The 13126-nt window shown below is 48.3% G+C and overlaps 1 protein-coding gene across 3 annotated transcripts in view; it reads left to right on the forward strand.

Moving 5' to 3' along the window:
* Window positions 1-13126, forward strand: part of GNAL (G protein subunit alpha L) — a 66956-nt gene that overhangs the window by 11651 nt on the left and 42179 nt on the right. The window contains exons 1-5 of one of the 3 annotated variants that reach the window (XM_043443921.1): window positions 5509-5933; window positions 6816-7059; window positions 7278-7350; window positions 8028-8082; window positions 8361-8480. In XM_043443921.1, coding sequence (XP_043299856.1) covers window positions 6918-7059; window positions 7278-7350; window positions 8028-8082; window positions 8361-8480 — 390 coding nt within the window. In that variant the 5' untranslated portion in view covers window positions 5509-5933; window positions 6816-6917. Of the gene's footprint in view, window positions 1-5508; window positions 5934-6121; window positions 6260-6815; window positions 7060-7277; window positions 7351-8027; window positions 8083-8360; window positions 8481-13126 lie in introns of those variants that run through there. The other 2 variants (XM_043443920.1, XM_043443922.1) reach the window with 2 other exon arrangements.

Below are 13126 nucleotides of genomic sequence, written 5' to 3' on the forward strand. Positions count from 1 at the left end.
GTTGAGATGACCTTATCAGATGAGCTTCTGGAAACAGAGCACCTTTCAGTGTCTTTTCTAAGAAAACGGAGGGTGACTTTCAGAGGTTAGCACACATTCTCTAGGGGATCAAGTGACGTTTTCCTTCACATTCATAACTGACCACACACATCCCTCAGTGTCCCACTGTGATCTCCACAGAACCCTGAAGACTTGACTGCAAGTCTGCCCCTCTCTACTGGCCCACTAAACTGCCTGAGATCGGGCACAAGGAATTCATCCTTGTAACCTCAAGGTCGCCTGAGTAGGATTTGAAACCGGCTTTATGGTGAATGAGTGGTGTGTCTGGAGCCTCCTTCTGACTCTGGGCTCTGCGCCGCCACCTGCTGGTCAGAAACTAATACTTCAGGAGATGTTTGTAAGCAAGGAACTGGCACCCGTGTTGATTACAACATTCAGTTCAGTTCAGTTCAGTCGCTCAGTCCTGTCCGACTCTTTGCGACCCCATGAACAGAAGCACACTAGGCCTCTCTGTCCATCACCAGCTCCCGGAGTCTACCCAAACCCATGTCCATTGAGTCAGTGATGCCATCCAACCATCTCATCCTCTGTCATCCCCTTCTCCTCCTGCCTTCAATCTTTCCCAGCATTAGGGTCTTTCCCAATGAGTCAGCTCTTCGCATCAGGTGGCCAAAGTATTGGAGTTTCAGCTTCAACATCAGTCCTTCCAATGAACACCCAGGACTGATCTCCTTTAGGATGGACTGGTTGGATCTCCTTGCAGTCCAAGGGACTCTCAAGAGTCTTCAACACCACAGTTCAAAAGCATCAATTTTTCGGCACTCAGCTTTCTTTATAGTCCAACTCTCACATCCACACATGACTACTGGAAAAACCACAGCCTTGACTAGACGGACATTTGTTGACAAAGTAATGTCTCTTTAATATGCTGTCTAGGTTGGTCATAACTATTACAATATTAACCGCCTCAAAACAAACAGTGGAAACCACCACTGTCATGATGAAGATCCTGAGTGTGAAATTTTTTTTCTTGTTTTTGTAGTTAAACATATAATATACCATCTTAACATTTCTCAGTATACAATTCAGTGGTCTTATGTACATTCATGGGGTATCCCTGATGGTTCAGCAGTGTGCTTTGCTGTGGGAGAGAAATTATTTCCATAAATTCTACAATATTTGATTGCAGAGTGCTGTGTACAGAAAGGGAAAGGTGAAAATGTTTCCCTACTTTTCTATTTAACAATGTTAAAAAAAAAAAAAAAAAGATGTTTAAAGTGTGATGTGATTAGGTCATGGAGAAAGCTTTGCTGCTGAGAATGAAGATAATCCACATGGACCATTTCCACCGAGACCCTAAGAAAAGAAAGAAAACAGCTGCAAAGTTCTAAAAGGCACGAGGCAGCACAAGAGCCATGTCTGCCTGGGGCCATTCAGCCACCCCCATGCTGACCCCACCAAGTCTGTTTGCAAAACAGGCACAGCTTTTGGTTTCCTGGGTCCATATCACTGCACTGAGTCAGGACTGCTGGCCTCTCTGCTTTGTTACTCCTCTTTTAAATCTTTCAATACTCCTGCTCCAAACGTCTTAGAGTGTGGTTTTAACCTTTAGTAACCTCTACAGTATAAAATGCTAGAAAAAAAAAAATGCTAGAAAGAAAGAAAGTGAAGTCGCTCAGTCGTGTTTGACTCTTTGCAACCCCATGGACTATAGCCTGCCAGGCTCCTCCATCCATGGGATTTTCCTAGGCAAGAATACTGGAGTGGGTTGCCACTTCCTTCTCCAGGGGATCTTCCCAAGCGAGGGATCGAACCCAGGTCTCCCACATTGCAGACAGACTGTCTACCATCTGAGCCACACCTGTAGTTAGTACATAAAGGAGGAGACTGCACCAGTTATCAGACATTACCATGTGTTTTCTCCAAAGATGGTAGTTCTAACACTTTATTCTGAGAAATCCTTTAAAACATCTATATGGTGCCGCAGTCTCTCATCTACAGGGGTGTATGATCAGGCCACTTAAGATAGCTGTTCTCTTGCTCTCTGTACATTCCCTGCCCCACCAGGGCCTGCTTCTGCTGCTGCTTAGTCACTCCAGCCATGTCCAACTCTGTATGACCCTAAGGACTGCAACCTGCCAGGCTCCTCTGCCCATGGGGTTCTCCAGGCAAGAATACTGGAGAATACCTCCTGCAGGGGATCTTGCCAACCCAGGGACTGAACCCTGGTCTCCCACATTGCAGGCAGATTCTTTACCACTGAGCCAGCAGGGAAGTCCCATAAAATTCGAGACCAGTCATTAACTTTTTAAAACATTGATTTTTTAAATTTAACTCAATATATCCACGATCTTGTGCTCCACAGCATTCTGGTCACTTTTCAAATGAGCTCAGCATCTCTTGAATCCAGACCTGAGGTGATGTGAGACAGTTCCTTTGAATTTTTTTCATCTTGCTGTTAATTAAATTTCTGTGGAAGGCCTCCTTATATAACAGAAAATGAATTTTGTTCCCATTGCTAGCAGAGACTTAGGTCCAGCTAACCAGAAAATAGTTGTCAACTTTTGGACATCTGCCAGCTTCAATGGCAGGGGGAGGGGCTGAAACAAAAGACAAATTTCAAAATCGTTATTCAAAATTCACAAATTAAGTACAAAAGAAATTCAAATAATTCAACTTTCAAATGCACTGGGGGGCTTCCCTGGTAGCTCAGCTGGCAAAGAATCCTCCTGCAATGCAGGAGACCTGGGTTTGATCCTTGGGTTGGGAAGATCCCCTGCAGAAGGGAACAGCTACCCACTCCAGTATTCTTGCCTGGGGAATTCCATGAACAGAGAAGCCTGGAAGGCTACAGTCCATGGGATCACAAAGAGTTGTGACATGACTGAGTCACTTTCACTTTCACAAGACTCCTTGTCTCTTAACATCAACAAGAGCAGGAAAAACCACTTTGTTTCGCATTTGCCCTTTCACCCTAAACTCCATGTCTTCCCAACCCTCCTCCTTGCCCGGGGCCTCCCCTCACCCCAGCATCCCCCCACCTGGCTGCCCCCTCAGCGGCCCTTCACATCCGCAGGTGGGCGTGTGCTGCAGCGAAGGTGGTGATGCTGCTGTGCTGCCGTTGCCTGGCAACAGATGCGGGCATCACCCGCTCCCAGCTGCTCCCCAACAGCCGCTGCTGTGTTCCAGGTGAGCCAGCTGGGATTCTGTATTCTGAGCCCAGGGTTCAAAACTCAAAGGAGGACTGGTCACCTAGACCAGCCTAGGAAAAGGCCACATGACTGGTTTTTGTTTTTAAGTGTCTTGACCTCCTACCTGATAATAGACTGTGCAAATATCACCTCGGCATTTCTCATCAGAAATGTTGCACTGCCATGTAAACAAGTTGCTTTTATGTTTTGGACTGGTTCCCAAGTGGCTCAGTGGTAGAGAACACGCCTGCCAATGCAGGAGATGTGGGTTCCATCCCTGGGTTGGGAAGATCCCCTGGAGGAGGAAATGGCAAGCCACTCCAATGTCCTTGCCTGGAGAATTCCATGGACGGAGGAGACTGGTGAGCTACAGACCATGGGATTGCAAAAGAGTCGGGAGACGACTGAGCAACTACACAACAACAACAACAGTGTTCTGTGGATGGACAGTGCAGATGCTGCAGCCAGGCTGCAAAGGTTTAGATCCCATACACACCTCTTATTCACCCTCTAGCATTCTATGAAGCAACAGTCACAATAGTTCCTTTCAGGGTTATTGCAAATACTAAATAAATCACTCCATGGAAAGGATTTAGCTCAGTGCCAGCAATCACTGGACAAGCCATAGAAATGAGTTATTTTAATTCTAATTACTAAATTTGAACAAGTGAAAACTTTTGCTATATTTTTTAGGGTTACAGGTTCTTATTTCTCCCCTTTATCAGTTTCTCTGATGGCTTAGATGGTAAAGAATTTGCCTGCAAAGCAGGAGATCTGGGTTCAATCCCTGGGTTAGCAAGATCCCTTGGAGGAGGGTATGGCAACCCACTCTAGTATTCTTGCCTGGAGAATCCCAATGGACAGAGGAGCTGGCGGGTTGCAGTCCATGGGGTCACAAAGAATCAAACACGATTGAGCGACTAAGCACAGCAAGCTTCCATGGGATTTGTTTTGTCCCCTTATCTTCCAGCTGACAGTATTATAGACACCTTGGCATTAGAAAAAATAGACATATCTTTTAAAACATCCCACCACAATCTGCTGTATTTGTGCATCTGTTCTCACCTCGCACTGCCCCATCCACCATGTTCCAGGATGTGTGGACGCTGCCCTGGGTAAATATTTGTGTTAACACAAAAAGGGAGGCCTCAGAACACTGCTGAATAGTGTCCTTTCACATGCTGAAACTCCTACCCAGCTCATCCTGTGTCTTTGCTTCTGCCCTGACAGAAAGAAAGCTTCACTGCTTTTGTCTTTGAAACAGTATTCCTATTTGGATATGGTGCTAAACTGGACAAGTATCTTATGAATGTAAAATCTGATGGTGAAATTCCTTTCATGAGAACCTAGACTTGGAGGGACTTATCTTTGGCCTTCGGGAATTCATTCATACATCCATCCAATGAAGCCTCATGGGGCCTCTCCCTCCTCAGCCAGGCACTGAACTGGGCACAGCGAAGCAGGTGCGAAGGGTGGGCTCCACCTCGGCCCTCACTGAGCTCAAGTCCAGTGGACTTCTGAAAGAGCAGTAAACGAACCATTACACAAGTCTCCCAGAGAAAGCAGCACACAGGTGCCCACACCATGTCCTGCGGTGTTAACGCACAGGGGCCGAAGGAGGACTGGGGCAGCTCCCGGAAGCATGTACATGAGTGCTCAAGCTGCACAGTTCACCCGGAAACAGTCTTGATGGACCATGGCTGAAGACGGGGGGGGGCGGGGGACAGCGATGTGGTCAGATCTCCATTGTGACTGTGGCAACGGTGCGGGGGGCAGGAATAAGTGAGCAAGGCCACTGCTGACATCCAGGCTGGACAGTGACCGTGGCTATGGCAGATGCCGTGGAAAGAACAGGAGCGATGTTTAGGAAAGGGACCCAAAGGAACACAGTGACTGGGTTTGCAAGAAGGAAGAGGGGATCAAACCATGTCCTGGCTCAGGAAATCAGGGACCTTATTCACAGAGACGAGAGAGGAGCGGCTGGCGGTGTGGGTGGGCAAGGGAATGAGCTCAGATCTCGGTCGGTAGAACCGAAGATCCTGGGAGGCCCCGATGTGGAGGTGTGCTTGGGGCGCTGTGTACAGGGCTGGGGCTGAGGCTGAGGCGCCTGCTCCGGGTGGAAGGGGAGGGAAATTCAAGGACACGGTGGGGGGAGGGGAAGCCGAAGGAGTTTCCAGGGGAGTCAGTGAAGGTCAAGACCACAGTTCCTCGGGGAAGTCCGGCCCCCGGGGTCCGCTGATGGCTCCGAGAGAGTATTTCAGGGAAGGGTGGGTCAAAGCCTGACTGCAGGAGCTGAAGTGTGAACCGAGGTGGGGCGAACCGCGCGGGGCGGGGGGAGTCAGTCCTAAGTTTTAACTCGGAGCCTGTGGGCAGCAAGACACGGTGGGGCTGATGTATAGGCTGGGGTGGGATGGGGCGTCGGTGTCAAAACGTCAAACTGAACGGAGTTGACTGTGTTCGTCCGCTGGGGAACGCGCTGTTGAGAAGGGAAGAAACAGCGGGAAGCTGGGTGAGGCTCGCGGAGCGCTGGGCGCAGGAGGCCAGGCGTGCGGACCGCGAGGGAACGTCAGGGCTGGAGGGGACCGGACGGCAGAGCCGAGAAGAGCCCTGAGAGGAATCGGCGCGCGGTGCCAGGGTCCCGAGCCTGGAGACGCACAGGGGGTGACCCCCGGCGTCCAGCAGCGAGGACGCCGAGCACCGCCGCAGCAACGGGGCAGTGTCTGGCTGGCACCCGCGCAACAGGTGGGAACGGGCAGCCGCCCTCACTGGTTCAGGCGGCGGAGCCAGGGCGTCTTCCAGAAAAGTAGCCAAGCTGCTCAGAGCGCGCGGAGGAGAGCCGGGGGCGGGAGGCGGCGTGGGAGCGCTGGAACCGTCTCGAACGGGAACGAGGGGAGGCGGGGTGCCTGAGCCCGGCACGGACCCTCCCCTTGATAGAATATGCATGATCCAGCACGAGGCCTCGCCCGCCGCGAGCCGGAGGCGGTGCGGGATCGCGGGAGCGCACGCCCAGACCCAGAGCCGCTCGGGCTGCGAGGGAGCCGCGCGCGCCGCGTTCGGACTGCACGCGGGTGAGCCTCCGCGGTTCCCTTCGAGGGCGGCCGCCACCCCTCCAGATCCCAGGACCCCCTGCCCCGCCGCCCTGAGTCGGCTCCCTTTCCCCGCCGCGAGGAGGCTTCAGGGGCTCGGACATGGGATGGGGCGTGGGTGGCCGACAGGTGACCACAGTCACGGGTGGGGACCCGGCGCGCTCCGTCCCACCGCGCCTTGCTCGGCCGCCACCGGCGGGGCCCGGGGACCCGGCAGAGCGTTCATGCTCCGGTCCCCTTATGCGCTCCCCGGCAGCTCATCGGGCGCGAGCAGCCGGGCGCGCGTAGAGGGGCGCGCGGGGCGCGGGGAGGGCCAGCGCCACCCGGCCGGCTCCGGAGGACCGGCGCTCTCCGCCTTGTCTCCGCTTACTGCTGTTTATCCAGCAGATCATTCTAAACAATTGTCTTTAAAAAGCACTTGGCTCCGCGCGTCTTCTTTGCGTTCTCTGAGTTGGGAGCTCGCGGTGGTCACGGGGAGGGAGAAGAAACGCCTGCTCTGGTCGAAAACACCGAGAGACCGGAACGTCTCTTTCAACAGTGAGGAAGAAAGGCCGCCGCAGGGTCTACACACACCTACAGCTGTCTGCCGCCTTTTGTGCAAATTCCTAACCGTGCCTGAGGTCCACGCGAGCGGGCAGGCATGGGGTGTTTGGGCAACAGCAAGACGTCAGAAGACCAGGGCGTCGACGAAAAGGAGCGGCGCGAGGCCAACAAGAAGATCGAGAAGCAGTTGCAAAAGGAGCGGCTGGCTTACAAAGCGACTCACCGCCTGCTGCTGCTGGGTAAGGCCGGGGGATGCGCGGCGGCGCCCGGCCAGAGCGGAGCGCACGGCCCGCGCGGCTCGGAGAGGGCCGGGCTGCGGGGCCAGCGCCCCCGCCGACCGCGAGCGCGCGCCTGAAGACGCCCGCGCGCGGGCAGGACGCTGGTGCGTCTCTGGTGGCGGGAGAGATGGCCACGGTCTTCAGCCCCAGGTCACAGCGTTCTCTCTGTGTATTTTCAGGGGCTGGTGAGTCTGGGAAAAGCACTATCGTCAAACAAATGAGGATCCTGCACGTCAACGGATTTAATCCAGAGTAAGGAATGAACCATTCCGGGTTTGCTTCCCAACCGCATGCAAACTTTATCCTTTCTCTCCCGGCCTCCCCAAAAATGTTCTCTCTAAACAGTTAATTTGATCTTTGAGTCAGCCTTTAAGGACAGAAAATATAGACGCGAGTTGTTCAATTTGGTGTATTTAAGCAAATCCTTCCTCTGGTGGTGCCTACATCAAAATATTTACTTAACAAAGTATGATTTATTAGATACTAGAGGTATTGATCTGTGTTATTACTATTGCTCTGATCGCACTTAATGTGTCAATATATATACTTCTCCCTGTGTCTGCATCTATTTCAATTCAACATATGGATAGATTCAAATAAGATATGTTTGCAAGTGTAGCCTGGTATTTTTTGTAGCAGTAGTCATGACCATTTTACCTTGTTATGTTTAACCTGTGTGGTTGTCTAGAGCTAGAGTCTGTCGTGTGTCCCTTCAAATTTATTAAGAGTCCAAACCTGAAAAAGCTAGGTATTTTTCTTGCCCAGATTTAAAAAAAAAAAAAAAAAAAACTTTTCACTGTTGTCCTGGGGCTAATGTTGACATCTAGTGGTACTATGTCAGCCCCACTGTATCTGAGAATCTAAAGTCTCATTCAGCATTCAACCAGCTGTGCAGAAAGTTAATTAATGACCATTCTCTTTTCATACAGAGAGAAAAAACAGAAAATTCTGGACATCCGGAAAAACGTTAAGGATGCTATTGTGGTAAGGATTTTGTTTTGTTTTTGGCCAAGCTGTGCAGCATGAGGGACCTTACTTCCCCTGCCAGGAACTGAACCCATGCCTCCTGATTTGGGATCATTCGTGCCTCAAATCCTGGACCACCAGGGAAGTCCCAGAAATTTCTTAATTATTTGTTCAGTGAAAACGTTGTGTCCTCTGATCCCTCAAACAGTGTAGACAGAAATCACATACTAGATTATCACACGTGGCGCCTAAGTGGTTTATTTATCCGTACATTCTTTTCCTTCATTCCACTGTAGACAATTGTGTCGGCGATGAGCACCATAATTCCCCCCGTTCCACTGGCCAACCCAGAAAACCAGTTTCGATCAGACTATATCAAGAGCATTGCCCCCATCACTGACTTTGAATATTCCCAGGTAAGTAAATCCTTACCAAAGTATTTTAAATGGTGCAGGATGGAACAGTTGTTAACCAGGTGGCTTACTGAGAACCAGTGTTAATATTATTTCTTTATTGACTTTCTTCAAAATTCTAGCCCTCTGCCAGGGAGAAGTGCTTCCCTCTATACCAAAATATTAACACCTGTTAAAAATAGTAAAGACAATAAGATTGTAAGAAATGTTTTAATGAGCGTGTTGGTGCAGGTGATGATCAGGAAGACAGCATACCTCTAAGAAATGCTGGTGGTGCTTTTCCCCTGAGTATTTCTGAATCAACAATTACGCCGTTTCCCAGATACCAGAAGAGTAGAAATTGCATGAGCAGGAAGTAGTACTTTATGGTATGTGATCATATCCTTGGGAGTAAGAGAACAGAACCCAGTTTACTCTTAAGATGGGGTTTCTTCAGTTCACGTGAGGGGCGCAGGCCAGCTATAGGTCACACCTGGATCACTTCTGAATGTCAACTGTCTCCTGGGAAAATTTAATTCCCTTCATGTCTGCAGAATTTCGGGCTGCTTTTTTAAATCACTTGGATAGCACTGTTGCTTATGCAAGAAGGTGATGTGAATATATGAGTTTTCTCTTGTTTGGTGGACATACATTTCTTTAAAATACTGTTGTTTGGTCATTTGATGTAGCATGTTTCAAAGGAGAAAATATTTCTTCGGTTTCTCAGAAAATCATTTTTTTTTTAGTTCTGCCAGAAGAGTGTGTGTGCGTGCGCTCGTGTGTGTATGTGTGTGTACCCCCCGCCAAAAAAAAAAAGTATTTCAAAGTTCCCGCTGCCTGGCATGGTGTCCGTGAGATGGTTTTCATTTTCGGCACTCTCTTTTCTGAGGGAAGCTGACACAGGAGGCTCTGTGTAAGACAGCTGGGCCCGTGTGCGTCCCCGTCCCCCCCCCTTCAGTAGAACACAATTGCCCCATAGGGTCTGTGTCCAGATGGCGGATAAGAATTACTTTTTAAAGCTTTTTACTGCATCCTCTCACATGACATTTGTTTCTGATAAGCATTCCAACATAGCCAGTGAAACCCCTAGAATTTCTAAGAAGGCAAGGGCAGCGATGGCAAACCACCTAGAAAAAGTGACTGTGGCGTCTGGTATGGCAGGCACACTGTTGTTTACTTAACTGTGTGTTTAACTGGATGTCGTGGAGGGGAGGAGTCAAGGAAACGATGGGGAACAAAGCTGGGCTTCAGCCTACTGGAACCCTGGGTCCTCCTAGCACGCCACGATGGCTTACATACTGGAAAAGTCCCCCAGAACTGCAGGCTCCTAGCTGAAATCAGGTGTTCTCAATCCCCTTCAGATTTACTTATTTATAGATACACATTTGAGTTCTAAATTTTGTCCTGCATGCTCGTCTAAAAGTAATCATGAAACACCTTCTGTGTGGTTCTGATGAAGGGAGAAGTTATTCTCAGCATATGATGAGAAATTAACATCAAGATGGATTGATCTGTCATATTTTCTTCTGCTTATGACGAACACACACGTGACAAGGCCGTGCCAGATTCCATCTGAAATCCAAAAACAGTAACACCCGCGTGGGTTACTAAGGAACCCAAAGCACCTAATTTGCAAATGTGTTTTTGAGCTATAGAACAATTTTTAATAATAAAAAAAACATAAAACTCAAGAAACCATTTGCACTGAAGACATATATTTTCATATAGGTATGTTGAAGCCATTGTGAAATGATGGTCATAATTAACTGTCATTAAAATAAAAGAGCATTGGGAACCAGCTGATACAGATGGAATTGTAATGCTTTTTCAGAAGCAAAACTTTTTTTTTGGTAGTTTTTAAGCCTACATTCTGTTGTCATACTGGGTCTCTGTATCAAATAAGATTATGTTTACAGTTGAGTCAGCACTTACATAAGAAAGGAAATCAATGTCTAATATTAACTTTCTTCCTGAAAATTCTGTTTTATTTTAATGTGCACACAACTTTCAATAATGTTTATTCTATAGTTTATTCTATAGTGCTCTGAAATATTCATCACTTATACTATTAGATTGAATAGTTCTTGAATTTATGTTTTGATGAGCCTCATAAGGGTGATGTTAAGGCAAATGTCTGACATATACTAATAACACTTGGTTCATTTGAAGACAGTTAACTTTTGTTTAAAGAATATGTCCATTTTAAAAACTACAATAGTAAAAAAAATAAAATATAAAAAATTAAAAAATAAAAACTATAATAGCAGAGCTAAATCAAGTATTTTAATAGTAAACATAACACAAATTTACTAAATCTAGTACTTTCAGATTAAATCCTTGAGAAAATCTTTCTGTGTCACAGTCCAATTCCTTTAGGGTCTTAAGTTTGTTTCCCTATAGATCTAGAATAATTTCTGAACCAAATATTTCCTATCATTAAAAATTAATTTCAGAGTTATTTAAGAAGGAAAAATTAGAAGAAAGTTGGAGTTTCTTGTTCATTATTAAGAATTTGAGATTCTGCATCAGGTTGCTCTTTATAATGAAAAGTCTAGAGTATCTCAGAGGGTCCTGAGAATTTCCTCTAAGAATGTCACGCCTGGGTTTATGCTTCACCTTAGACTCCTGAGTGAATCTTGGTTGAACCCTTATTGTTCACTCGTGGCCAACTCTTTGTGACCCCATGAATGGCCCTAACATTGTAACAGGAAGAGGAGTGAGGCTGGCTAGTGGCCTGCCCAGCAAAGGGTGCCTGGGGAGGTCAGGGCGAGGGCGGGAGCCTCTCAGGCCTGGTCTGTCCCCACCTGGGAGGGATTGGAACCTCTGAGAGGGGAGACCTGAGTGTTGCATCACTGTCGCTCTGGCTGTGGGTGGAACAGGTTCTGGGGAGGGAGAGGTGAAGTGGGGGGACTATCTTGGAGGCACCTGAAACAGTCCAGATGGAGACACCGGGCAGTCTGGAGTGGACAGCTTGCTGGCCACTTCCTGTTCACAGTGCTTTGTTCATGAGCACACGTCCACATGGCCTCGAACCCTTTACTGGTTGATGCCCTGTCTGTGCACCCAGCCAGTCTACTCAGGAAGTGGTAGAAGACACACATGCCAGGTGGTGGGCATGACAGAACATGCACTATTTGATCACTTACAAAGTGGAACAATACTGCGATTGCTCCACCAAAACTTAGCACAATACCAGACAATCAGTGTGCTAAGTTGCTCAGTCGTGTCTGACTCTTTGCAACCCCATGGACTGTAGTCCGCCAGGCTCCTCTGTCCATGGGATTCTCCAGGCAAGAATACTGGAGTGGGTTGCCATGCCCTCCTTTAGGGGATCTTCTTGACCCAGAGATCGAACCTGTGCCTCTTCTGACTCCTACATTGGCAGACAGGTTCTTTACCACTAGTGCCACCTGGGAAGCCCGTAGACAATCAGCGATGAATTAAAGTGGAGTATTGGTTTGTTTGGTGTTTTCTTCCCAAAATGTGGGTATTATATTAGCTCCCTTAAAGGTGCATTTTGCTAGCATTTCTAAGGGCTGGTAGATAAGTGAGACTTAGTGAGCAATCTGAGAGCAGTCAGGTCAGTCAGGGCTCTGTCGTCATCACCTGTCTCCTAAGTGGATGTTCATCACAAGTCCTCCTCCAGAGGATCTTCCATACCCAGGGATCGAACCTGAGTTGTCTGCATTTGCAGGCAGTTGCTTTACCATCTGAGAGTCAAAAATACTATATTCTGAAGAAAATATTTTGATCTGGGATAAATTTACAGTAAAAATGTAAAGAAAAACAAAAGTGGGATATTAAAATACCTAAGAGCCTATCAGAAAAAATCTTCTCTTCCTCGGTTTTCATCTTGTTTTGGTGGTGTCAGTCCGCTGGCTTGATACCAGTGAAAACAAGGCCTCAGCTCCCGAAGCCCTCAGGCCACGTCCTGAATCCAGTGGTCACAACATCTGTGTTAGCTCCCAGCCCTCGTCGGGGATGGGAGCTCAGAGGAGGCGGTTGACTGCTCCAGGATCAGAGTTGACAGGTGGTCAGGACTGGAGCCCAGTGGTCTGAATCCAAAGCCTGCCATTTGGCCTTCCTGGGCTCAGGAATCGCCGGTCCAACCCCATCGCCAGGTCAGCCTGGTTCCAACTGTGGGCAGAGAGGTGTAATCAGGCCGGGTACAGACCCTTGGAACAGCCTGGCAAGAGAAAGTTTCCCAGAAGAGCAGGGTGGTCTCTGGAGTCACTGGGGTCAGCCTCCAGCATGCCAGAGACAGTCTGCTCTGGCGGCCACTCCTTTCTCTTAGGAGCGAAAATGCAAGTGGTTGAAAATGAAACTTTGGGAATTACTGGGTCATTCACACATTCAAGTAAAATTTCCCAGAGGCATCTTAGGTGAAGGGTAGGGTGGCCTGGAAACAGGAATATCCCAGTGACCAGGATGCAGACCTGCCCTAAAGAACAATTTATCCACCAAATTCTTGCTGCAAGTTGGCCACTTTCATGGGACACTCTTGCAGTTTTGTTCGTCCCATTGCATCATAATTGCAGACATTTACCTGCACAGTCAATTAATTAATCAGGATGAAAAATATCAACGAGGGACTATTTTTCCACTCCCTTAAAGAAGTGTTATGCGGCTTCCTGAGCTGGTCAAAGACACCTCTAGTAGCCTGTTGTTGT

The sequence above is a fragment of the Cervus canadensis genome, chromosome 23 (genome assembly GCF_019320065.1).
Source record: "Cervus canadensis isolate Bull #8, Minnesota chromosome 23, ASM1932006v1, whole genome shotgun sequence".
In the NCBI taxonomy this organism is placed as follows: Eukaryota; Metazoa; Chordata; class Mammalia; order Artiodactyla; family Cervidae; genus Cervus; species Cervus canadensis.